The sequence below is a fragment of the Haemorhous mexicanus genome, chromosome 20 (genome assembly GCF_027477595.1).
Source record: "Haemorhous mexicanus isolate bHaeMex1 chromosome 20, bHaeMex1.pri, whole genome shotgun sequence".
Lineage (NCBI taxonomy): Eukaryota > Metazoa > Chordata > Aves > Passeriformes > Fringillidae > Haemorhous > Haemorhous mexicanus.
The window spans coordinates 5165508-5190543 of NC_082360.1; the positions used below are offsets into that span (position 1 = coordinate 5165508).

General features: G+C 43.3%; 2 protein-coding genes and 1 long non-coding RNA gene across 5 annotated transcripts in view; 2 read left to right on the top strand and 1 right to left on the bottom strand.

Annotated features, from left to right (window-relative positions):
- TMEM94 (transmembrane protein 94) overlaps positions 1-2133 on the bottom strand; it is a 50542-nt gene extending 48409 nt beyond the window's left edge. For both annotated transcript variants that reach the window (XM_059864794.1, XM_059864793.1), the window contains exon 1: positions 1994-2133. The gene's annotated coding sequence lies outside the window, so the exon portion shown is untranslated. The remainder of the gene's footprint in view (positions 1-1993) is intronic.
- On the top strand, positions 915-9137 carry LOC132336873 (uncharacterized). 2 transcript variants are annotated; one of them, XR_009489010.1, is made up of 4 exons: positions 915-1127; positions 1359-2329; positions 2580-2677; positions 8972-9137. It is a non-coding gene; the product is annotated as an uncharacterized LOC132336873 (long non-coding RNA). The 2 variants fall into 2 exon arrangements; XR_009489009.1 differs by lacking the exon at positions 8972-9137 and adding an exon at positions 3891-8970.
- A 718-nt stretch (positions 9138-9855) lies between these two features.
- Positions 9856-25036, top strand: part of GRB2 (growth factor receptor bound protein 2) — a 50432-nt gene continuing 35251 nt past the window's right edge. The window contains exons 1-2 of the mRNA XM_059864796.1: positions 9856-9967; positions 14718-14940. Coding sequence (XP_059720779.1) covers positions 14863-14940 — 78 coding nt within the window. The 5' untranslated portion in view covers positions 9856-9967; positions 14718-14862. The remainder of the gene's footprint in view (positions 9968-14717; positions 14941-25036) is intronic.

Consider the following 25036-nt stretch of genomic DNA (forward strand, 5'->3'; position numbering starts at 1 on the left):
TAGAAATAGGGCAGTGAGCTGCCTCAGTCTACTGTGAAAGGAAAACAGGAGCTCTCTGCAGCTCCTGAAGAATTTCCCCCAGTCCTCACTCAACAGCATTCCAGAGATGCACAGTGCACTACTTAGTGCACAAATACATTACCACAGATGTGAACCAACCAATCCAAAGCAAACCCTGCTCCCACAGGTCTAAGTGCAAGACAATGGTGCCCAAGCACATCACTCTCTTTGGCCAGCCCAATCCTTTTGGCCAATGCCAACCTTTTGGCCAATCCCCCATGGCCTCTGGCTCTGCTCTTGGCCAGTCCCAGCCAGCCACAGGGGGATAGAAACCCTCCCAATCCACACCTTCTCAGGGTTGTGTCTCTGCCTGGGGCAGGTTGGGCTGTGTTTGCAGTGGCCTCCAGTGCCTAATTTGGGTAGGGCTCTGACAGATCAAGATGTAAACAGAGCTGTAATGTGAAGATTAGAGGACAAAGGCTTGTTTTCTTGCTTTCACCTGCAGCACCAATATTGATTCGTTTGGCGACTGAGGCTAGAAGCACTAATATCTTAATCCTCTCATCAGATAAAAATGTTGGCAAGGTGTTTGTTTAAAAGGTCATGGTTAAGAAGAAGATTATGTAAATTTTTTTCAATAAGCTTGACTAAAAGATAGGACATATAAACCACTTCTCTAAAGAATAAAGCATATCTTGCACAAAACCAGCACCATGTAGCTATTTCTATGTATGCCTATATTAGGTGGGCTTCTTGGAAAATAAATTTAGTTTGCTTGCTAGGGTATTCAAATTTTACTACATCTGAGCAAATCCTGTAGAGTAATGCAGTACAGCAGCTGTTGAGTAACAGTTTGTTTACATAGAAACCTGCATTTCTAATTAACTGAAAGTGTTCACAGAGCTCATGTGCTACTATTCCATTGTGTCCCATTGTGTGTGAGTTCTCTGTTCAACTAGGAAGTTTATTCTACAAGTGCTGGGGGAAATAATAGGATTTTAAAGAAGCTGTCCTTAGTAGATTCCTTTCCTGAGAAAACATGAAAACATCTATGCCTTGGTAGCTGCCTCAGGAAGATGGATGGGTACTTATGGTCTCTGCTATTATCTTGGTAACTTTTAAGACTGGTAAGCCTAACTTAAGGAAACTCTTCCATGACACAAAATTTCCTGTGAAAACTCAGTGTTAAATGTTTACTAAAACACTCTCCACTCCTGTTTATGGGTTTTCCCTTTCTCCCTATCTTCTGCATAGATAGTATCATCTAAGACAAACTTCTCCTGCTTTATGTAATAGCATTTTTAAAGGGGATTTGTTAGACTTTTCCTTACCAATAATAGCCTCTGTTATCCTGACAGGGAAAAGCTCCCAAACGAGAACTGTGTGGATCACAGCTTTTGAGAATTGAAACAGGTGGACATCTGGGACAAAACGAAGTGTGCCACGAACTTCTGCTGATCAGAACACTGCGCTGAAGTAGGCACAGGAGTGAAGCAATATGAAAGAACCGGCTGAGTGAATGCTGCTATCCCGGCTGGAAGGAGTCTGGAAAACATCCTAAAGGCCAGAATTTGGAACCAGACACTAAACCTTTACGCGGAGTATGAAATTGCAGCTGCCCCAAGCTCACCCATGGCTGACGGGCACCCCCTGGCCTGGCTCCGAGCCCGGTGCCCCGGGGGATGCTCCGTGGAGCTGCTAGCCGGAGCCTGTCCCGGAGCTGCGGGAGAAGCGCCGCCGGTGCGCTGAGCTGCCATCATGTCTTTAGACTGCCTTTTGTGTGTCCTTTTCTAATCTCCTCTTCCTCCTAAGCCGCTGGGTAACGCTCCGGCGAACTGCGGGCAATAGGGCCGCAGGGCTGTGGAACCGCCGCGGGCTCTGCCTCGGGCCTCACCCCTCGTGGCGGGCAGCCCCCAGCCGAGGTGGGGACCCCTGGCCCCGCTCCCAAGCGGGCCACAGCCCGGCCCTGCCCCGCCGCTCGGCCCGTACTCACCCGCCGCGCCAGGCGCTACCGGCGGGGCCGCTCGCCCGCCGCGCCGCCGGGGCCGGGGCCGCCATCTCGGTCACTGGCAGGCGGAACGCCCCAGCGCCGGGGGCCCGCGGGAGAGCTTCGAGGCCGCCTCAAGAAGCCGCTGTCTGGTTGGTGCGAGCCCGCGCGGCCGCCGGCACGCCGCGCGCTGGTTGGCTGGGCCGGGGTGGCGCGCGAAGCCAGGCTCCCGCCCCGGCGGCAGGTCGGGGCTGGCCGTGAGGAGAGGTTGAGGGGAAAGGGCGGAGCGGAGACTCAGGGCGAGGGTGACCCCAAGGCTCCTGGGAAGACGTCTTGGGAACGGTAATGAGGGGCAGTGAAGTGACTTTGGGGTGAAGGGAACGCGGGAGGGCATGGAGAGGGCCCGAGAGCGGTCCGTGGCCCGAGGCTCCATGCCCTCGTCCGTGACAGGCCGTGGTGGGTGCCCCAGGGAAGGGGATGAGAGAGAAGATGAGTCCCTTTTGCGGGGCTGTGCCGCTGCAGGAGGAGGTGACACCTGCAAGAGGAGGGTGACACCTGCAGATCTCCCGCTGAAAAGCCACTTTTGCCGTAGAGAACCAGCAGACTCGGGAGCCATGAGGTGAAGGCGGACGCAGGGTGCCAGGTGCACAGGAAACCATGGCGGGATGAGCAGACAAACCTAGCCAGCCGGTAATCTTAACATGAAAACTAAGCCTCTGCATAATCTGGAAAGGAAGAGGTATGAGACAGAGATGCCTCACTGCTGTGCCTCGACCTGAAGACATTTGGGGCTTGACTTCTGAATTCGTAGTAAATTGAAAAGATGTCTGTCCGTCAATTTTAACGTCTTTCCTATTCCTGTAATTCATTGCAGAGTCTTATCCCGAGCTGCGATATGGCAGTTCCCATGTGCGATATTTTGTTAGGAAACTGGAAACTCATCTTGACTAGCTTGCTAAATTACAAATGCCAAAGCCTGGTGCAGTTCTTTGCAATGTTGTACAAAGAGCTTAAGCTCTGCATTGTTTTCACTGCAGATGCAGTTTAAGAATGTAGCATTTTGAGAGTTTCTTCCTACTCCTTTGAGACAGTGTCTGGATACACACAGTGCAGGATTCTACGGTGTCATTTCAGCTTTTTTAAATACAATTTAAATTTCAGTGAGGCAAATCAAGGCCACAGAATTCCTGGATTTTCTGAGCTTGTTACTCAGAAGAGTTCCTTAGAATCAGTTAATATAAACTCCCACAACACCTGAGTGATGCTGAAAGTGATTTTGGTGACTTAGAAGGAAACAAAATGGTAGATGTGGGGAATTGATGGTGTAGTTTAGAGATGGTACAATGAAGGGAAAGGAGATAAATGTCCTACTTCAATTACAATAATACAGAATCATGAGTTGTGCTTAGTGCTGCACAAGCATCTCATTAGTTCTTCTTTAGATTGTTCTACCCAATAAAATCTACTTAATTAGTTGAAGGTTTTAAGTAAAAGGTCGGAGTAAAGATACATCTTGAACAGAGATCTGAAATATGGGTTATTTTGCCTCTGACAGATTCCCTGTGGATCCTTTTAAAATCCCTTAAACAAACCCCCAATAAACCCTGTTTTCACTCACAAGTACACTGTGTATAGAATTTCTGTCAGTGAAATGTTCACTTACAGGGTCTGGCAGGCTGCACCTTTAACATGTTGGTGCCTTTACTTCCTCCTTAGTAAACCTGATCTAACTGCTCACCTCAGGGACCTCGTGGTTGCAGAGTGCTGAGAATAAATAAAAACCATCAAAATGCATTATTACAGGGGAGGTTGTAGGAGCAGAAACTCCCTTGAATTGGCCAGTGTTGCTACAGATTCAGAAATAGGACAGGGATCCAGAGAGCACTTTTCCCATGTATTTTAGGAGTGGGTGACAAAGGGAAGCTCAAGGCAAAAGCTGTGAAGCACTCAAGAGGCACTAAGTTGCTGTGATTTTTGGACCTGAGAACTTTGCTGTAAAGACCTGGTCTACAGGACAGTGCTCAAGTCATCATCCTCTCTATTGTTTAATATTGCAGAATTGTGAATGAATGGCAAACAAGGTAATATTCGTTCTGGATGTTTATAGCAATGTAGTATTTTCGTCTGGAGAAAACCACAAATCGGTCAATTTTGCCTGCAAATTAAGATAATTTCCCATACTTGCTTCTAAATAGCTTTTAAACTATTCCTTGAGTGGTTTTTTCCTCCACACGCTTATATTTCTTGGAGTTGTTACACCATGTAAAGGCCTCCTATATCATTTTGGTGGGAAGTGAGCTCATAGAAATGAAATAATTCAAACCTATGTGGGTAGTCTTCAAAAGCTTCATTTCATGCTCCCCATGTCTGAGTGCAGGGATCTGCTGGCTCCTCCTGGGGCCACAGCATATGGGCAGAGCTAGGGCTCAGCTTGCCATCAGCTTCCGCCTGGAGCAGCTTGTGGAGCCCGGCACATCCACGGGAACTATTTGACCTCTCTGCATGTGCCTTTCAGTCAGTCCTCACCAGGGTGGCTGCTGCGGGTAGAGCAGACATGAGAATTTCACTAGGACCACTTTAAAGCAGGTATTGTATGCAAAAAACCCCAAACCTTCCTTTGTCTTTTTTTTTTCTCTGACAAAGTGTTGAAGTTGCATTTTAATCAGTACTTGATGAGTAGAGTTTCTGAACAGTTGTGCAAAATAATTTAAATATAATTAAATCAGTGAGAATATTTTGTATTGTTTAGAACAGGCAGTGGCTGTTTGTCTGATTCCCCCCCTTGCATATTTCATGACAGATGCTAAGAAATTACTATAATTATAATGTGCATAGTGGAAAAAGGAATTGAAAGGGGAAGATTGATACAAAAACTGAGCCTTAAAAATTAAAAGGAGTAGTTGAGTTGACCACCACCTTTACCCAAGCTGAAGGGAAGACAGTATTTCATTTTAGCTGAATTACATTACTTCCCAGCTCCTGTGTATTGCTTAATAAATAAGGGACTTACTTGTAGTTCAGTGTCTAATTATAAAATATAAGTGAGATAAGATATTTCACAAAAGAAAGCAATTCTGCCTTTTCATAATAAGCAGCATCTGCTTTTTTTTTCTCCATACTGAGAGGCAGTTGAACTGACAATTCCAGGCTGTCCTGAAAATGACAGATGACTGTATTGGGAGTAGGAAGAAAGCAGAATTCCTTTTGTACTAAAGAAAGGGGGATGGCACACTATAGTTGGCTCTGATTCTCTTTTACAGGTCTCTTTCAGAGCTTAAGCATTTATGGGTGACCCTGGCCAACTGATTTTATTGTTTAATTTCTTAGTGACAGCTATTGCAGGTCCCAGGTGGAACAGCCTTTCCTACACAGTCTGTTTTATATATCTTGTCATTTCTTCTTTGTGACCACAGAAACACAGGTGGTATGGAAAGAAATCTGCTTGAATGTAAGACTCATGGATGGTTTTGGTTTGGACCTTTTTTCTGCTAGTTTTGAGCTTGTTTTCTCTTTTCCTGGTCTATAAAAGAACAGCCCCTGTTTAATCACATGGTGATTAAACTGCTTCACAAGTGCTATTGAGATCTGTAATGAGTAAAATTGTGAAGCTGTTCTGGCAGATCAGCTGTTCTGTCTGGGTCACAAGCAGCAACACTTATTGATTGCACTTGGGCAGATTTACAGAGACAGACAGTTGTGATAACAGTTCAGGGTGTGTGTGAGAAGTCAGGGCAGAGCATGAGGAGAGTTTCAGCTGGCTCAGTAGTTAAAAACTGCCAATTCTGTTCCTAATGCTGCTGAACACTGGTGTTAGTTTATTGTATGGCTTTGGGCAAGCCCTCTATGCCTCTGTTTCCTGTTTGCAGAATATGGATATCTATATATTTATATGTGTACACATCTATGATCTGTTATCATACATCTATTCCATCCCTTTGATATTGTTGACTTTAGCACTAACCTAAAGCTGCAAATCAAAATGAGACCAACTCACCAATATATAGCAAAGTAGTTACCCAATTCATTCATTATCCTGCTCTCTGAAGAACAGACACAGAAAACACATTTTCACAGGGTTTTTTCCTTAGCTTTACTGTCTGATTCCCTAATTAGTCCTCTCACACAGTGTTCCAAATATGGGCATGTGGGGAAATCCTATAGACCAGAAACCTAAATCTTGAATTAAGGTTTTAGAGAAACTCTAGTAATAGCAGTTAAGTCTTGTAGACTCCCCTCCTTGGTGTCCATTTTAATATAAGCTGACCAAAAAAAAAAAAAAGTGAATTTGTTGCCAGGTCTGTCTGTATGTGGTACCCGCAGTTAGTTTTGTTTCAGTCTGTGGTCTGACTTTAGACTAGAACCTCGGTGTTAGGTTTTCCTCAAGGTATTCAGCATCTTCCTAGAGCAGTTCATATTTGTTGCTCTTTGGTTGCATCAGGCATGTTTGAAGCAAATTTGTGCCAAGACAGACCCAAATATGTAGTAAATTGAATAGTTTTGGATTTTATGGCTAATATCCCTTGTTTGATTATTACACTGAGGCTAACATAGGTTGAAGGAAGAAGGCAAGAAGGTAATATTAATGCACTAAATCTCCACAGCCCCATTCCCAGCATTCCCCATTCCCTCTATGCTGTGCCTACATTCCTGTCATTCCCCCCTGTGCCGCACCCACTGTATCCCTGCACATCTCAGACAGAGGTGTATATCCAGGCAGTCCCCCCCCACCCCAAGCTGTCAGAACAGTCTCGTGGCAGTAAATTTTCAACTGGGAAGAAAATTGATCAGGGCCTGTCTACATCTATTCCACATTCCCTGTGGCAGAATGTCTGATTTTCCATGGGAACAAGCTTTGTGTCCTGCTTCATAAATCGGGCTGCTTACATCCAACTTTTACACAGCACACAGAGTGTTACCCTATACAAACTGCAGCACTACAGTGCAGAATCACAGTGTGAAATTTGGAGCATCTTCAGATGTGCTGAGCTAGTCAATGGTTGCTTTTTTATAAAAACACTACAATTCTTTGAAAGCAGGAAATGCGTCAGAGGAAGAAAGGTGCATGTTATAAATGTATTTCATTACAATTATTGTGCCAGATGCCTTAAAAAAAAAACATTGCAACAAACACAAAGTTCCTTAAATTGTCAAGTGTATTGTAGTTCATGATGATGACAGATCCTCGTGTTTGAGGAGAACAGCCTTAGGAACATGGCATTAATACAACTATTCCAAGCAGCAATTTTAAACCTTTAGTGGCTGCTTGACCCATTTTAACAAATATTCCTCTGATCTATTGATAGCAAAACCTATACATTTATTTCCCCAGACGGCTCTGAGAAGTTTAAAAAGGTACCCAGAAGAAATGTCAGACACAAGGATTTTTCTTACCTTCTTAAAGCACTCAGAGCTAATCTTGGATTATATTTTATCATTATCAAATGTCATAGAAAATTCAAGCTATTCCTAGACTGAAAAAAAAAAATTGAAATGGAACCTTTAGCAAAACAATGTCTCTGTTGCGTTTTTCATCCTTGCTCACAGCTATGTCAGGATTTTGGCTTTTGCTGTAGCAAAGCTGCACAGTATTGCACAATAAGTTGTGTGTTTCTATAAAGTATTAACTTGTTTGCAAGCTGGGGGAACATTCTACATGGATCTGTTTGCAAGCAAGTACATCTCAGCAATTCCTCAGTCAGGAATATCTTTCTGTAACGTTCTAATCTCTGCTATTTCTGAAATTTGTTGCTTCTTTGATTTTCTAGGACTGCCCTTTTACAGTCAGGCAGCTGCAGCCCCATAAAGTAGCTGTCATTCAACTGGCAGCTGTTGGCCATAGCTGACTTTTCAAGTCCAGCTAAAAGTAGCTCCTATAACTTCTTTGAGATGTTATTTGACTTACAGAAACTTACTATGAACTTCTAAATCCCCATCTTGAGGGCATATGTGAAACATGAGATTCTGTAGGACTGTTCTAGGAACAACGACTGGGAACTTGAGCGATCTTGGAATCCAGCTCTGATTTCATCAGTATTGGTGTCACTTCTAAAAGAATAATTTCTGCATTCCCAGAAAGAATGTCTGAAACATTTGTAACATCTCAACTCCTAAAGCTCCTTTTCTCCACCCTTTCCAATGTTTTGAATGAAGTATGAACTCACATCTTCCCCCAAAACCTGGGAATAAGTTAAAACCCCTTAAAGACAATGTTGTGGGGATGAGAAAATGAACTTGCCAAGGGTTTAAAGCTCAAATTTAATCCAGTCTTTATCAAGCTGCTTAAGCGTTTATAATGAGAATGTTAGGAGGCAACGTTTGCAGAACACTATTTATAAGCTGGATTGTTTGAGATTGTGGTAAATATTCTAATGGTACTCTGGTTTTGGTATAGATGTAACCATAACTGCCCTGGCAGACTCCAGCTGAGGAGAGCAACCAGTGTCATGGTTTATTTTTTAAAAAAGGGTTTAATTGGAGGATGAAAATGTGCATCTCTGTCATACAACAAAATATCTGTTACCTGTGCCTAAATTGTAGACTTTGGTCCACAACAATCCTAAATTTACATGAGCCCAGCTGTGGGCCCTGCAGTTGATGTCTAGACACTGTGGCTGTGCCCACTTTGAGTGCCCACTTCCAGTCTTGGCATCTTTTTGGAGGTGGGGGAAGGATAAAAGTAACCCTGTCGTAACTCATTCCTTCAGGTGATGGGAGTACAGTGCTAGAAAGGCTTTTCATATTCAGAAACCACCTTTCCTTTCTAAAGCCAGAGGAAAGCTTTTTATTTATGCCTTTATCAAAGGACTTAGGCCTGACATTTACCTGAGTAACTGCTTTACTCTATAATTAAAAGTATTTTCAAGCTGTAAGAATGTCAGGAGGGTCATCCATGCAAACTGTGACATTAGTTGCCCGTGCAATCTGAATTTTGGCCTCTGCAGATGCTGTAATTGCCATGTGTGATTAAACTACTTGTTCTTACAGCATGGGTGCCTTAATCAGTGCTCAGGAGAGATGGCAGTTGTCAAGTAACGGCTGACCAGGTGTGTTCTTTGCTCTGAGCTTGGTGAGCAGCTCTGCACCCCTGGATGTCTGCTCAAACACTGCCTGGACAAGCTGGGGTGTATCTCTAGTAGTTAGAGAATTTCTCAATAAATTCCTCCCTGCTGGCTCCATGGTGTGGTAGATGGCTCTGTGTTACAGACCAGTGGAGACACTGACAAATTAGGCAAGTATTGTGCACAAAGCCAGCGTGATTTCTCCTCCAGACACTGAGGAGGAGATAGAGCCTCGATAGCAGTATCACAGAATTTTGTTAGAAAAGACCTCGGAGACCAGCGAGGCCAACCTATGATCCAACACCACGACGTCAACCAGACCACGGCACTGAGTACCACGTTCAGTCTTTCCTTAAACACCTGCAGGGACGGTGCCTCCACCACCTCCTGGGCAGCCCGCTGCAGTGGTTAATAACCATGTCGGTGGAAAAATTCTTCCTGATGTACAACCAGAACCTCCCCTGCCGCAGCTTTCACTTTGCCCTTTTGTCCTATGGCTAGCTGTCTGGAAGAGCCCGACCCCCGCCTGGCTACACCCTTCTTTCAGATATTTGGCCCGGTCCGTGCTGCCGCGGTGCTCGGATGCTGCCTGTCCCCTCCGCTCCGCGCTCGCTCTGACTCGAACCCCGCAGCTCCCGGTGCGTTCCTGAGGCGGACGCCCCGGGCTAGGGCAAGGCAGGTCGGCCCGGTACTGCGCATGCGCGGGACGTGCCCGCGGTCCCGATGGGGCCGTGAGCGCGCAGGCTCCGCTCCCGCGGAGGGCGCTGCTAGGGCGGCTCTCGCGAGACTTGCTGCGGGACCGGCGGCGCGGCGGGTGGGGGGCCGGGCCAGGGCCGGAGCGGCGGCTGAGGCGGCGCTGGAGCGGCGGCCGGGCCGGGCCGCGCGGGGCCGGGCAGGCGGCGAGAGTGCCCAGCGCTGCGCGGTGAGTCCGGGCTTGTGGAGGGCCGCCGCCCGCCGGGGGCCGTGCCAGGGCGGGGAGGGCACACGCTGAGCCCCAGGTGCCGCGGCCTGGGCCCCGCGGTATTCCGCTCTCCTCGCTGCGCTCCGCAGGTCTCGCCTCGGCGCTGGCCCCGTGTCCCGCCGGGCCCCGGCCTGCCCGGGGGGGTGGGGAGGATGCAGCTGTGCTGGTGGCGGGGGGGGTGGGTGGTTGAAATAAGCTCTGGGCTCCAGAGGCGTCATCTGCTCGGCGAGATTCCCGGCTCACGTACAGAGAACACCGGGAGGGGAGGGGGGGTCGCTTTTCTCTCTGCCCTACGGCTGGGGAGTGCTGGCTGGTCGTGGTTCTTGGGGCTTGTCTTTTGTATTCCCCAAAAAGAGCTCCATAACTTAAGGCCGCTTCCAAAGGTTGAAAGGCTGCGAGTACCCTGTAGGCAGGATAACATTCCTGCCGCCCCGTCTCCAAACACATTTGGGGTCATGCTTCAAACGTGAGTTTCTATGACGGAGAAGGACGTTTTTCTCTTGCCCTCTTCCTTCTCTTATGAACTTCCTTCTTGAGAACCAGTGCTGGTTTTGTGGGATAAGGTTTGACTTGTGAATATAGTTTTAAATAATCTGTAGAAGACAAGGATTCGGCCTTGTTAATTCCCACAACATCTGACTCAGACACCTCTTTTATAACCTACAGTGAAAACTATTCTGTAGCACAGTTAGTAACTGCAAGAGCAATTCACAGATACAGTGCTTAGGGAACTTAATTCTTTGTTTCAAAAACTATTAAATGCTCGCGGTTAAGGGACAAAATCTGAAGGACCACAGATGGTTAATGAATTTTCAAACACAGTGTTGTTTGTAATCTATTTCTGTGCCAACTTTGGATATTGAGTATTTGTGCCATTAAAAGACCTTTCAGTTGTTATCATCTCTTAGGTTGATTGTCATGCAGTATTTTGAGTATTTCATAATACCAACTAAGCTTGTAACATTTAAAGCAGTTTTAGACAGTTTAAAATAAGAAAAAAAAAAAAGAAGAACTGCCAGTGAATAAATTCTGGCAGAGGTGAAGTTTTCTGTTACCTGATAAAATGTTTTGATCTGATAAGTATTATCTGTGCTTTGTGCTGTAGCTTAGTTTTGTAAGTGATATCTTGAGTTGTCTGGTGCTGACAGAAGTTGAATCGCTTTAAGGTGGTAGATCAGGGGGATAATTTGTGATCCTGAATGTTCTGGGCTTTATATGTTAATGATATAATTTATATTTTACTTTGTTCCTTTATTATGTTATACTTCCTTATTTGGTTAATTTGAATTAGTGTTCGGCCCTTACAATTTTAACTTTCTATTCTTTTGTCTAGAGTCTGACACTTGCATTTCTGCATGTCTTCCAGATGATGTATGCACACATTTTTCTTTTTACCACCCGTAATGTTTTGTCCTAAAACAGCTGATGAAGTTTAGGACCTGATCCTTTCCAAAATCTCCCAGTGAATCTATCTTGCCCCTCTTTGGCTTTTCTAAACTGTTGTTCTATTCCTGCCTGTATCACTTTCCAGAAGAGCAGTAAAACAGTGAAAAGAGAACAATGAGAATGCTCTCTTTTGTTTAAAACCCATGCTGTTTCTAAGAGTAGTGTAAAAAGCTCACCTTTGCCTGTGTGCTTTTTGAAATATCTGTTGAAGTGAACATGAGAATTGTTTCCTGTTGGCCACAACAGAGAAGTTTGTCTTTATAATTACTTTTATTCCATCTTGAGCTGCAGCACTACTACTAATGAGCATTTACTGTTGGCTGCATCTGCTGCCTTTTCTTCCTCTCACCCCTCCCAGTATTTTTGAGAGCAAAGGAAGTCTTAACCCAAGTCACACTAAGGTGAGAAACCTTGATATTTTGAGAAGTCTTAGTCATTTCTCAAGCAAGATCATCTGATAATTTCTGTAATATGTAATCATTGTGTTCATATATTGACTGTTATTAATTTTTACCAGTCTTACTCCATTTGCAGTCTGTGGACTGGGCTCACTGCAGTAAGGTGTTCTGTTGCACTGCTCTCTGCCTGAAGCAGATACAGATGTGCTTTTTTTCCCCCACTCACACAGTTGATTTGCTCATGTTTTAATAACGACATGGCTGAATGTAAGAACTTATTTAACAAGAGTCTAAGCAGAAGATGCTTCCTTAAGAGACTTTAGGGGAATTATGCCTTCACTTCACCTTTCCTGACATTTGCTGTGTGAGTATCTTTGTTTAATATTTTCAAAGCTTTTCCCTCTTTCAGATGTAACTTTAGTGCCTAAACTTCAGCTACACTTTTGTCTAAAGTCAGGAAGGTTAAAGTTTTCCTCTACACTGCAGCTGCTCTTAATATTGTTACCTGGAAACTTCACTCCTCTGTATGTTGACAACATGTCTGATGGTGGTAGTAGTACTAATGCGTGTTTAAAGAGTTTTGCATGATGAATCTCTTTCATCTTGAATTTTGCTGGAAAATTTCCTGACGTTGTGCTGTTACTAAGCTCAAGGAAATGCCGATACAGTTCTTGGAAATGCTGGATCAGTTTCTCTAAGAAAGTTGTGTATTAACACCTTCAGTTAAAAAAAGGGTAATTATTAGCTAGTAGTGCAGTGCTGGATAGCAGTACTTGTGTGCCCCCAAAAAACGCATATTTATAAGTTGAAGCAGTTTCTTTCTTTGAATGTGTCTCAAGCCTTTAGTGTATACTTTAAGTTGTGCAACTTGATGTTACATTCTTAGGTTTGGAACTTGGGGTTTTCAGGCCATGCTCCCTTGGCTGAAGGTGTTTGTCTTCACATGTGGTGTGGTGGTGTTAGAAACACCCAAAGGTGCTTCCAGTAATATTTAAGAAGGGCTAGAAATAGATTATGTTTACCATGGAAGATACAGGACAGGTAGACAACAAGCATTGAATGGTTTGCATTTTCCACTGCTTCATACACTGTCATTCATGTTGCCTTTTAATGGTGCTATAATAGCAGAAAATTATCAGTACCATCAGTTGACAAACCCCAAGAGGGCAGATTGGAAAGGTGAGGAGATGGTGAGCACAACACAACAGAAACAGCAAAGAGAAAATACTTCTGGTGAAGGGAAGTAATTATTGCTGTTTGGATGAGTGTGCTGGTATGATGTGGAAGACTCCCATCAGAAAGGTTTTTCGTCGGCCTTGAGACTAAAATTCTTTCATAATTACCAAAATGTAGTCAAGATGATCTGCTTTATGGATTTCATTATGTGTGTTGGTCGAAGCTTGGATCCAGTACATTGATTTCCATTGGTTATGGTAGCACAGGGAGCTTGTTCTGTTGGGGTCTTTGTGACAGATGACTCTGTTTTCAGCCTTGCTCACATTTCAGTAGGGCTGTGTAGGAAGACCAGAGAAATCCCAAAGCTCTGTCCATGTGGGGACCCTGCTAAGCTGGTTTTTTTTGATCAAGGTGCATCCTGTAAATACCTCCTCTCATTCTGCCAGATTCCTGTGATAGAATCTCAGTTCCAGTGTTTGCCTCGTCTCTTCGGGGAACTGAAGGTTGGGCAAACATGGGGCTCATGGAATATAAGCATGTTAATTGCTGAACTGCATTTATGTAAGGCAGGTTTTTCTCTGAAATGAAAAATTGCTGTTGCCATCTGCTGCCTTTGCATGCAGCAGGACTCTTTCTGGGCCACAACCACAGAGCCTGAATTAGCAGGTGCGTGGGTTCACCAGTGTTTGTCAGATCTCTTTGGTCTTGAATTGTCATTAACAAGTGCTAGCTCTCTGCTAGCTCTTCAAGGGGGTATTCATGGTGGGTTTTAACTTACAGACTGTCTTTCTTGTGTTTTGGTGATTTTTTTTTCCTGATTATTTAGCTTCTGTGTTACCAAGTGTAGTTGGAGTTATAGAAAATCATTCCTATTCAAACTTGAGGGCAGGATTTAAGCCTTTTCAGTGGTTTCGGTGTGTATATACGACTTGCCAGGTTTGATTTAATGTCTTCTCCGAGCCCGTAAGAGACACAAACTTGCTGACTGTCACACTGAATTACAAAGATTTTTTTAACGTGTTCTGCTGCTCAAAGCACTGGAATTTCGTGATGGTTGCTTTTACTTAGAGTCAGTCCAAACTTTTGTTTCTGTGTCATATTATTTGAGGACACTTTCTGATCGGCATTTCCACTCCAAAAACCCAATAGCACTCCACTTTGTCTAGCTTGTATTTAAATGACATAAGCTGTGTAAATGGCAGAATCCAAACCATCGGTGCGGGCATCTCCAGACGGGTCTTTCCCAGGGCAGCCGGTGGGGAGCGGAGCGCATCCCCTGGCCTACGGCGGGCTGTGCCGGTCCCCTGGTGCCGAGCCCGGGCCTCTCCTCCCGGGCCCTCGGGGGACCGGCTGGCCCCGTCCTCCTCCCGTTACATCGCTGTAATTACCGCTGCGAGGAGCGGGGGAGATCCCAGGGAGAGGCGGGAGCGGGGAGGGCCCGCCCGGCCGAGGTCCGGCAGTGGCTCCCGGCGGAGCGGTGGCGGTGCCGCTCCCGCCCCCGGCAGCGCCGGGGCTGTCATTGGCCGCGGGACGCGTCACTCGGGCGAGCCGGGCCCGGGCGAGCGGCGGCGGGAGGAAGCGGCGGCCGCGCCGCGCCGGGCGGAGGGAGCGGCACTGGGCGCGGCCCCGGCCATCGATCCGTGCCACTTCCCCTAATGGCCCGTCTCTTCCTCCTCCCCCTCCTCCCCTAGGGCGGATCGTCCCCCGGCCTCCCTGTATGTGAGAGACGGGGCCGGCGCCTCGCACGGATCTGTGAGCCGCCGCCGCGGGAGGACCGGAGGCTTCGGGGAGCGCTTCCTGCCCACCGCCCGCACCGCCGGGCGCGGCAGCCCCAGCATGGAAGCCATCGCCAAGTACGACTTCAGAGCCACCGCGGATGACGAGCTGAGCTTCAAACGGGGCGATATCCTTAAGGTAAGTGGAGGGCTCGGGCTCGGGAGTTCCCTCTTTACCCCTGGGTTGTTCAGTTTCTCTCTGAGTCTCTTCCTGTCCGTCTAACTTGACCCTCTTTTGGGTCCCCAGAGAATGCCATCTCCTTTTTATACAGAGCCTCAAGATCTTCTAAATCCCAGTCACACCTCTGAGAGCAGGAGTGGCTGTTTTGTTTCAGTATTAAACATGCATCCCAAAGTCTCTCAATTCTCTCTTCTGAGATTGGAATATTTGAAAACTTAGTCATAAACACGGCAGCAAATAAGCAGAAGTACAAGATAAAGGGGAATTCAGTGTAGAGATTATGAGAGGAAGCCCCATGAAGTAATCAAGCTCAATTTGATATTCCTTTTCTTTGCCTCCTGCCAAGGATTCTAATATCAAAGAACAGTGATTGGATTATTTCTCAGTAGATAATCTTTTAGCATCAGTCTGTCAAATATTGAAGCTGAGTTTTATCTTCAGTTGTGATGAACTGGAGTGATAAGCTTGTGGCTGAATATATAATGGATCTGTGCAGATGTAAGTGAATGTTGGAGTGCATTAGAGGAATTTTAGTCTGTAGTTCTTTCAATATATCAAAGGCTTTTTAGGTTTCATCTTGGCTATATTACAGGAATTTGAAAAAACAGTTGAGTTTCTATAACAGTAATAAAACTGGACACATAGAACAAGCCCAAAATTTTATTTTGGGGGGGAGTAAAATACAAAAATCCTTAATGATTTGGCCTTGGTGAAGTGTAGCTCAGAGCTTTGTTGCTTCCAAGTAATAAGAGCCATATTGCAAAATGCTTTAATGGAATTCATTCATCGTCACTATTTCTCCATAAAGGTGGCCTTCACCTTCCTAGTGTGATATATTTGGTATTAAGGTATCTTTAAGCTGCTTTTTTTCTAAAATGCTTGGAGTAGAAGCAGTTTTGAGAGATGCTTTTCCTGCAGACGTAAGGCTGTAACTGTGTGTATGCTGACAAATCAAGTCCTGCAGACCTCAGTGGGATTACTCATCTGCTCAACACTTTTGCCAGGAAAGGGCTTGATTTTAACTACTATTTTAAAATAAGCTAGAAAAAAAATAACCTTTATCTGTAAAACTACGATGTGTCTTTTATAGCTGATATTTCAACTGTGGCTTTGTTAAAAGTGTGAGGCAATAAACAGATGGAGGTTGCTAAAGCATATCATGCTTTGAGATTTTAACTTATAAAATGATTGCATCTGTGTACGTCCTACACATCCCTGCCTCATAATTGGCCAAAAAACTCCTGTTAGACCTGTACACCTTGGTGCCACTGTGTGTTTAAATTACCAGGATATTTCCTAGAGCTATTTTTAAATGTTTAAGACTGTCAGAATTTTGGAAACCTTTTGTGATAACCTTGTCTTTTTTTTTTTTTTTTTTTTTTTTTAACCTGAGCTGTATTATTCTATTTGGGGTTCCTACTAGCTGCCCTCAACTTTTACAGTGTGTTTGAAGTAAAGCATAGCTGAAGTCAGCTTTTAGAAAATGATGAACAGGAAGGAAAAATTAAGTTTAATGAAATATAGTTTATTGTAAAGTGTATTCTCAGCTATTTTCATTTAGTTTGGGGTAGAAGTTTATTTAAGTACATGAAAAAATATAATAAAATTTTCATTTGTTTAAAAATAAGTTCTCTAAGAAGTAAAGGAAAAATACTTTTTTTTTAATGTTTTTGAAGTTTAGTCGGTGTTAAAAGTCTTACATCTGTGCACAGTGGCTGATAGTAAGATGTTCTTGAGTCTTGTCTACTTGATGTCATCCTATAGATAACCAATTTTGTCACACAAATAGAAACATATGTATACTGTTACACTGCATTAATAATTATATTTTTCCTAGAATACAAAGGATTTTCCTTCTTTACCCTAAACCTAGGCTGAACACTTCCTCAAAGCATTTATACACAGTTCTTCAATCTGTATTTCCTTTCTTTTCAGCTCATATTCATATGAAAATGCTCACAAGTTTTACATGTTTACCTCATTGATGCATAAACTGAGCCATAGAAATGGTAAATTGCTCAAGATTTTCACTAAAGTCAGCGGAAGCATCAGGACTTTGTGCTGAAGGATTCCTGATAGTTGAGCTGAATTCTGAGCAGTGTGGTGAGATTCATGTGTAAAGCTGGCAAATTTCAGACAAATAAATCCAAATGAGTTAGAACTGTTCCAGTTTACCCATACTGACAAACTTTGTCGCTTTGAAAAATCTGTTTCACTTCAAATGTGTTTGTGGTTGTGGAAATTCATTTCCACTTAAAATGTCAGATCTGTTTGTTAGAGCTCTGCTCATGACTGAGAAATCTTAGGGTATCCCAGTCATGTGCCTCGTGTGATGTGTCTCATTAACCAGGTCAATCCTCCTGTCCTCAAAGGAGCTGGGAAGAGTAATAAACTTGTACCATGTTGAGGGCACCCGCACCCTTCATTGTCCCTTGCTGAGGGCCTGTGTTACTTGATGCATAGTGAAGTCTTTGAACTGTGAGACACCTGTGGTGATGCACTCCAGAGAACCAGGTCTGGCTGTTAGAGGATGGCAGAGCATTGATTTGTAGCAAAATGTGTCACACAAGGCAAGAACAAAATCTCTAAGAGTTTAATTCCCAGTCCTTGGAAGGCCATGTTTCCTCCTGTGAGGAGAGAAGGCAGAGATGCCCAGTCTGGCTGCTCTGACCTGAGCAGATAACTTGCCTAGGATGTCATGTGCCATTACTGCTGCCTACCCACAGATTCAGGACCTGATTGAATAGCACTTGAACTGGAGCCATTAAGCTGGTTGTTAGTAATCTTGTGGCTGGTTTCCAGAAGTGAGTGAAGATAGTTGACCTTTGGCTTGCAATTGTAAAACAGCTGAGTGAAGAGGAAAAGTGCTTGGCCTTTTTTTTTTTTTTCTTTTTTTTTTTCCTTGTGGGCATTATGTGGTAAAAGCTGCTTCTATGGTTTCTGTAACCCTGTCAGGACAGTGGGTCCCCTACCCTTCTGCTTAGTGGCTCTGTAGCAGTGTGTGGTACTGCCTCTCAGGAGATGCTCACTGATGCTCAGCTTTCTCTAAACTTCATATACTCTAAATACTACTTGCTGAGCCTTTTCCAAAGAAAGGCAAGATTGCTGCTTCCTTCTGACAGTGCTGGAGCTCTTCAGCTTCATGCTTTTCCTGTTGCTTCACAGGAACTTGTTGGTGACTGGGGTCCTGTTGGGAGGGGTGAAGGTGGCCCATCCTGTTACTTAAAAAAGTAAAATAAGGAAGCTGAGGGATTCCTACCTGAGGGATTCCTACTTGAAATCTTGATTTACTGTTTTTTTACTTTGAACAGTTTACGGTTGTCCTGATGGCTTTACAGTCTTCACCCTCTTTTTTTTTTTTTTTTTCGGTATATATTGAAGTTGGGAGGAGTTAAATTCAGTCTCAGTATTTGTTATTCAGGTTTATGTCCCCCAAAACTATCAGCCTTCATGCTAAGTGCCAAATACCCAGATCTAATGTGTATTAATACGTCTGATGGTTTGGCAGGAACCAGGGGGAGAAAAGAGAAGAAAAAATCACCATTCTTTGTTATCTCATTGTAATTTCTCTACTCCTCCTAAATCTAATCAGAAGTCTAAAGTTAATCCATGGTGCTCTGAGAACTGTTTCTGTGTGGTTAATGCAGGAGCACTAAACATATTAATATCTTAAATTTTAGAATTGTTTTGTTTTTAAACTATAATCTACTGCTTCATTTCCTCTTTCTCTTTCTGTCATAGGGTTGGGGCATAGCTGGAAAGTGTTTTTCTAAAGAAGTCAATAATCTACTGTTCCCAGTAGATGTCATGATAATTCAGCAGTGCTTAGAGATTGTTTTTATGACTCAAATTATCCAGGTGGTGTTTTAAGTGGAAGGTCATCATCTTGAATTTTGAGGTTTTTGCTTTTGTGTGATACACAAACCAGCTCCCTTATGTGCTAAAAGAAGATTTCCTTGGTAGGATTTTGATCACTTTGCAATTTGGTTCAGCCAAGTCAAGATCACTTTTCCTGTTCTGATCATGCACTTGACAGTTGCCACAGGTTCTGTCCACATGAGTGTTTGTCAGCACACTTGTTTTCTTTGTCAGCCCTTAAGAGAATTGAGTGTTTGCTAACAGTTGATGCTGAGGTGGCATTTTCAGTTCCTGTATGAAAACCATTTTTCTATGTCAGGATAGAGTGGAACAGTTTCAAATAGAGGCAGGAAGATGATAAATGAGGGGAGCACTGTCTCCCTGCTGCTCTTTCTCTTCCCTCCTCTGTGACTTCACCTGCCTTGGCTGTTGTGTCGTGGTGTCTGTCCTAGAGAACAGAAATTCAAGGCTTGCTGAAGAGATGTGCCAGTATTTTTCCTGGTTTGAGTGAAGCTGTCTTCACATTCATCCTTCCTCTCCCTTCTCCATCATTTACCATTTGTTGTAAAGGGATGGACTCCATGTGGTCTTGATGATTTTAATGTGTGCGAAACAATTTTCTGAACTAATGATTCAGCCAAATTGCAAGCACTATGTGCTTTATAGTGAAATAGGTCAAATATTAGAATAGGTTGCCCAGAAAAGTTGTGGAATCCCCATCCTTGGAGATACCCAGACAAGTCCCTGAGCACTTGAATCTAAATTGGGTGTCTTCCAGAGGCCCTTCCGAGCTCTGAGACTCTGAGACTTAGCTGTGAGTGGCAGCTTTGCTGTGTGTGATGGTTGATTTGTAGAGGTGTGCTTAGGTCACTTTCCCTGGCTGATGGCCTTGAATTAAGATGATAATTGCCATCAATGTGTGATCAATATTGCAGTGTAAGATGGCAAAACTGTCAGACACTACAGAGACATAAAACCAAGTACAGTTATCTGAAATGTAGTTGATTTGGCAGCCTGGCAGTTGGAGATCTGTCACAGAGTTGCTGCTGTAAGGGGCTGCACTCTTCTGATCTGCTGAAGTGTTCAAGGCCTGGTTTGAGTGCAAACTTCTCAAGTACTGTTCCTCTAATATATGAAAGTAATCTGAAGATGGATTATGTTCCATTAGCCAACTTATGCAGGCATTGGGATGAAGTGTGCGGGAAGGAAATAGCTGATCTTAACAAAGTGTGTGTTCTGTATTTGTAAAAGAGCTTGGACCTGCTTAGATGAATATCGTGTTGCTGAAGGTATTTCTGTGCAGGAGACATAGTTAACGAAGTATTCCAGTCTGAAGGTGTAAAGTGGTCTTTGCAAGCAAGGATTAAACACATTTCACCTTAAATGTGGCGTCTTTATTTTTATTTAGAGGGTTTTTATGATGATTATTTAAGCTTGTCCCTGAAAGTGGAGAAAAATGAGCTCTGTGAGCTACCTGAAGGCTGCAGGGGTTCTGAGTGTTGAACAAACAGTGACTATAGCTAGTGGTCAGCTCAGCTGATTTTGTGACACTGCCTTAGCACGTGTTGCATTCTGTGATAACCAGGGAGACGGTGCTAATTTGAAGCTCAGCTGCCTTTGCCAGTTTAATGGAAGAGCTGTTACAGCCTCCCTCCAAGGTCCAGCTTGTGATATGTCAGGCATGACAGACAAGTGTTAGCACAGGCGTAGCAGCAAATCACATTTTGGCTTGATAAATTATTTATCTGCTTTGTTCAACCTGCTTGTCAAGCTGCAACCATCATGACATGCTTTTGTTTTTATTTACTGGCAACACAAAGATGCTGCCTCCCCTCTTTGGTCAGGTGACATCTCGGTTGTGTTAACTATTGTGATTAGGAATTGTGTGAGAATTTCACGTCAATAACATCTGTTATTCTTGGACATTCTGGGCATTAATGAACTAACTTTGATTTAATTTTTTTGTTTTAAATTAAAATGGTAAAAGTTTGATTGCAGCTTGAGGGAAGAAAGGAGGGATTATGATTTTTAGTGGCATGTATTAAGGATTGGGAGTGTTGTATTCATAGATTTCCAGTTTGTGTGCAGAGTCCTGCTAATTGCTGGAGGAGGGATCTTGTTTGTAGTGGTATTCAAACTTTTCTGATTTCTCTCTACAATTAATAAAGCTCCAACTAAGCAAGGGAAGATAAGAAATCCAGTTTTTCTGTGTAAAGCTCAGCCTAACAAGGCGTAAACTATATGACCCCCTAATAAAATCCCTTGTGCTTTAAAATTGCCAAGGGCTACATACCATAAATCAAATACTAAAGCCTGAACGCCAGGGAAAAAAAATGCTGGGCTAAAATAATCCTATTTTATGAAAATATAAGAAAATTAGACATTAGTGCTCTAACAACACTGGAGCAAATAAATCTTATAATCTCAAATGGAGTGAAAAGGGGCTTTAATTTACCAATCTTGATTAATTTTACAGTAGAAATCTAAACTAGAAGAACTATTAAGGATAATGTTTGGACATTTTCACAACTGCTGTGAGACTGAAGTATTGTATTATAAGCTATTGTACTGAAGATGGCAGATTTCCATACTTGCTCTTTATCCCTGAATTACAACCTTTGCTAAATTTTTAATAATTCTGTTTATATGCATTTTAAAAGGTTTGAAGAATCAAAGCTAATTTTACAACCGTAACAACAAACAACAAACCTAGTGGAGATGAGTTTTGAGATTTTCCTATGTGTCTTTGGCATCACCTTTCTTCTGTCTGTGGTGTTGAATTGCAGAATGTCCTTTCCAGGTATGACAGCAGAGGGTTGTTGCAGCAGTGGGACCTGAGGTGTCTGTCAGGTCCATGGGTTTTTCTGCATTGTGTGATCAAGAGAAGGGACTGGATCTTCTTTAGCTACAGCCAAACTGACCTTGAGGTGGCTGGACTAAAGATAACCCCACAGTGGGATTTAATGTGAATTACAAAACTCACACAGGAGTCTGGATGAATACTTTGCCTTGTTAGTTAAGGTCTGAGCAGCTACTCTTCATTAATACAGTGTTGCAGAGGATAAGCCTATTTCCCCTCTTCCCTCTGCCCTTACTTTTTTCAGTGCTAGTGGGATGGGTCCTAGCCAGGGAGATGGAGCTGTGACTTGGAAATAGAATATTGACATAGGAAGGTGACCAAGGGAATGCATTTGTTCTTTCTCTGCCCAGTCTCACAGCCTTAGAAATGGAGCATTTGTGTAGCAATCTGTTTCACTGGGGCACTAGTGAAAAGAGGCACTAGGTCCAAGTGTTTTATGTTTTACTTGCTTCATTTATCTAGGAAAGCTGCCTTTGATCTCTATAATTTTCAGTTTTGTCTGAAAATTGTGTTACATTTAAAATGCAAATGAGTGGGTAACTTGTGTGTGTTCTGCATTTGAAGGTAGATCAGGAGGCTGATACTGCAGCAGTTTGATACACAGTTCTTATCTGCAGCTTTATCCCCCAGCTGTTCTTGCTTTTTCATTTCCTTTGCTGGTCCTACAGTGGCAGTTATCTCCCAGGCTGGGCAAGCACCAGTGACTGGAATAATTAATATACACTTGGAAATAAATGTGGCTTTTGCATGCTTTGGCACTTGAGAGAGAAAATAGGATAGGAGAATACTTTCTATGACTTTTGGGATGGGCTGGGATTGTTTTCATTTTCTACATTGGGAAATGCTGGATAAAGTTGTTTCTTTCCCTCAAACAGCCAAATCTTTTTAGACAGACCAGCAGCATTGTCCATTTCAATCTGTCAAGCCTGGGGCTTGTCCTTGTTTGTCACTTTGAGGCTCCTGCCCTGTTGCTGAGTATTTAAAGCACTGTGTGAGTGGCACATGCCTTCAACTTTGAAGACATCTTGTAACACCTCCTAGGGAGTAGGTGTTCAAATGGAACAGAAAATGTTGTGAAGCAGAATGTCTGTGGTGGAGCCTGAACTTGTTCCCATGGCTTGTATGCATGATTGGTGCCATCATGTGACAGCTCAAGTGAGAATTGGTTTAACAAACTTAAAAATGTGTTTTTTCATGATGACATGTGCTAAACACACGGAGTTGTACAGCTGAGCTCTAATGGAGCAAAAAGTGAACTGACAGTCTCCAAAACTGCTCATGAAAATTATTTTTAGGGTATTTATTATATTCCTGAATCCCAGATGCTACTCTACAATACTTCCTGATTAGTGACTAGATGCATCTGAAATTTGCATTTTAAATGGTTGTGTTCATAATTTTCCTCAGCCTGTATGTCTCTCTTTAAGAAAAGAATGGTGTTTTTCTATAGATAGTGACTAAAGGCCCATTTTCAAAATGTTTTAAATGTCTTGAAGAGCTTAAGAGGCTTTTTATTCCCTTCAGCAATGACTGCTCACTTGAATTTCTGTACCTGATCTTGGATTCTTTTGTCTCCAACTGTTTGAGGTTGTGAAAAGCAAATAGTCCTGGTATTGGGAACTCATGAAATCAGTTGGGTTTTGATCCTGTGGTGACTGGAATAAGGCAAAAGCTAAGAACAGCTATTTCTGTCTAGGAAGTAGATTGTCAGCCTCTGTGGAGTAATTAATTTAGAATGGTGATGTTCAAATGTTACTGCCCTTTATAAATAAAATATAAGAGAATACTCAACAGACTAGAATTATTCTGTTTGTACCTGCTGGATTTACTGGTTTGCATGAGTTTGTGTCAGCCTGCACACCGTGTTGGGAGCTGCCTGTTGGCTCCACTGCAGCTGGACCTCATGCAGAGAGAGCAGAAAGCTTTTTTTTTTTTTTTCCCTCCCCTCTCTTCAGCTGAACTGGAATTATACTGTTAGTCTCTAATACCTCTTATTTAAATAATTTGTCTCTGAGATTCATGCTTTCTCCATGGAGCCAACCTACTTCTTGCTCTAACTTGTACTAAAACTCCACAGGTTTACTTGGGGGCGGGGGGGGGAGAGGGAAGGGAAGTGCTGCTGTTATGCAGAATTGTTTCCCTTGGGAGGAAAGGGGGGGAATTCTTCATGAGTTATGTATGAGGCAGCAGGTTCCACTAACCATAGCAGCTCTGCTAGTACTGAAGACTTGTAGTATGAGCTAGTCAGCCCTCTGGTTTGTGAGAAATTGGCACAGAATTTTAAATTCTTGCAACTCTTGCTGAGCTTGAGTAGGTTTTGCCATTATAAGTCCTGATGTACAGTCAAATTTTGAGTATTCTTTTGTTACCTACCCTTCTTTAGCATAAGTATGAAAATGATACTTTAACCATTTGATCTGGTTTTTACTTACTGCTGTTAAAAATAGATTATGGTCTGCTTGGAAAGAGCTATGCCTAAATTCCTAGTCTAAGTGGATTTATTTTAGAATAAGTAGGATTTTGAGCTGCAGAAGTGTGTACCTTTTGTGAGTACCTCTGGAAAATCTGCTACTTTTGCTCGGGAGATATTTCCCTGAGCTCCTGTGCAGTTCAGGTTTTGTGCTCTAATCTTTACTACTTCTGGGGGCACAGCTAATCAAGGAAATTCTTGGGAGGGGGGAGGAAAACAAGGGTTCAAAGTGCATCCGTGCATCCTGCAGTTGCAGAAGGAGGGAAAATGCAAGGAGGAAGATGAGGAGAAAGTGGCACCCAAGGACAGTGAACACTTTTAAAGATGAAATTTGGCAATTAAAATGTTATTTTTCCCAACCTTGCCATTGAATAATGCATGAATTTTGGTGACATGAACATCAGCTTGACAAATTTGCCTTGTCCAGGCTATATTAGGGGAACCTGTTGTACATATATTTCACAGCTAAATTTTGTTTCTGTAATGTTCTACATGTCCTCAAAGACTGCTTGAACAAGATGAATCCTTAAGCCTGGAAGTGCTCAAGCATGGGGTGGCAGTTCAGCTCCCTGCTGACCACTGGAATGGAGGAAGCAGAAGGTGCTTCTGCTTCCTCCTTGCCTTCACTTCTGTCCCTATTTCTTAAAATACATTTTGCACTACCACCTCTGCCCTATCTCTCCTGAAACTATAGTTTGTCAAAAACGGTGTGGATTTGTCTGTTTTGACTGTTTGTGCCAGGGTGTTAAAACTTTCTTCCAGCCTCAAGCTGTCTTGACATTTCTTTACACTTTACTAAGAAGAGATATGTTCCTCATTCTTCTTCCCTGAAAATTGCCTGTAAGGTTCAGAGTGTCACTTGCTCT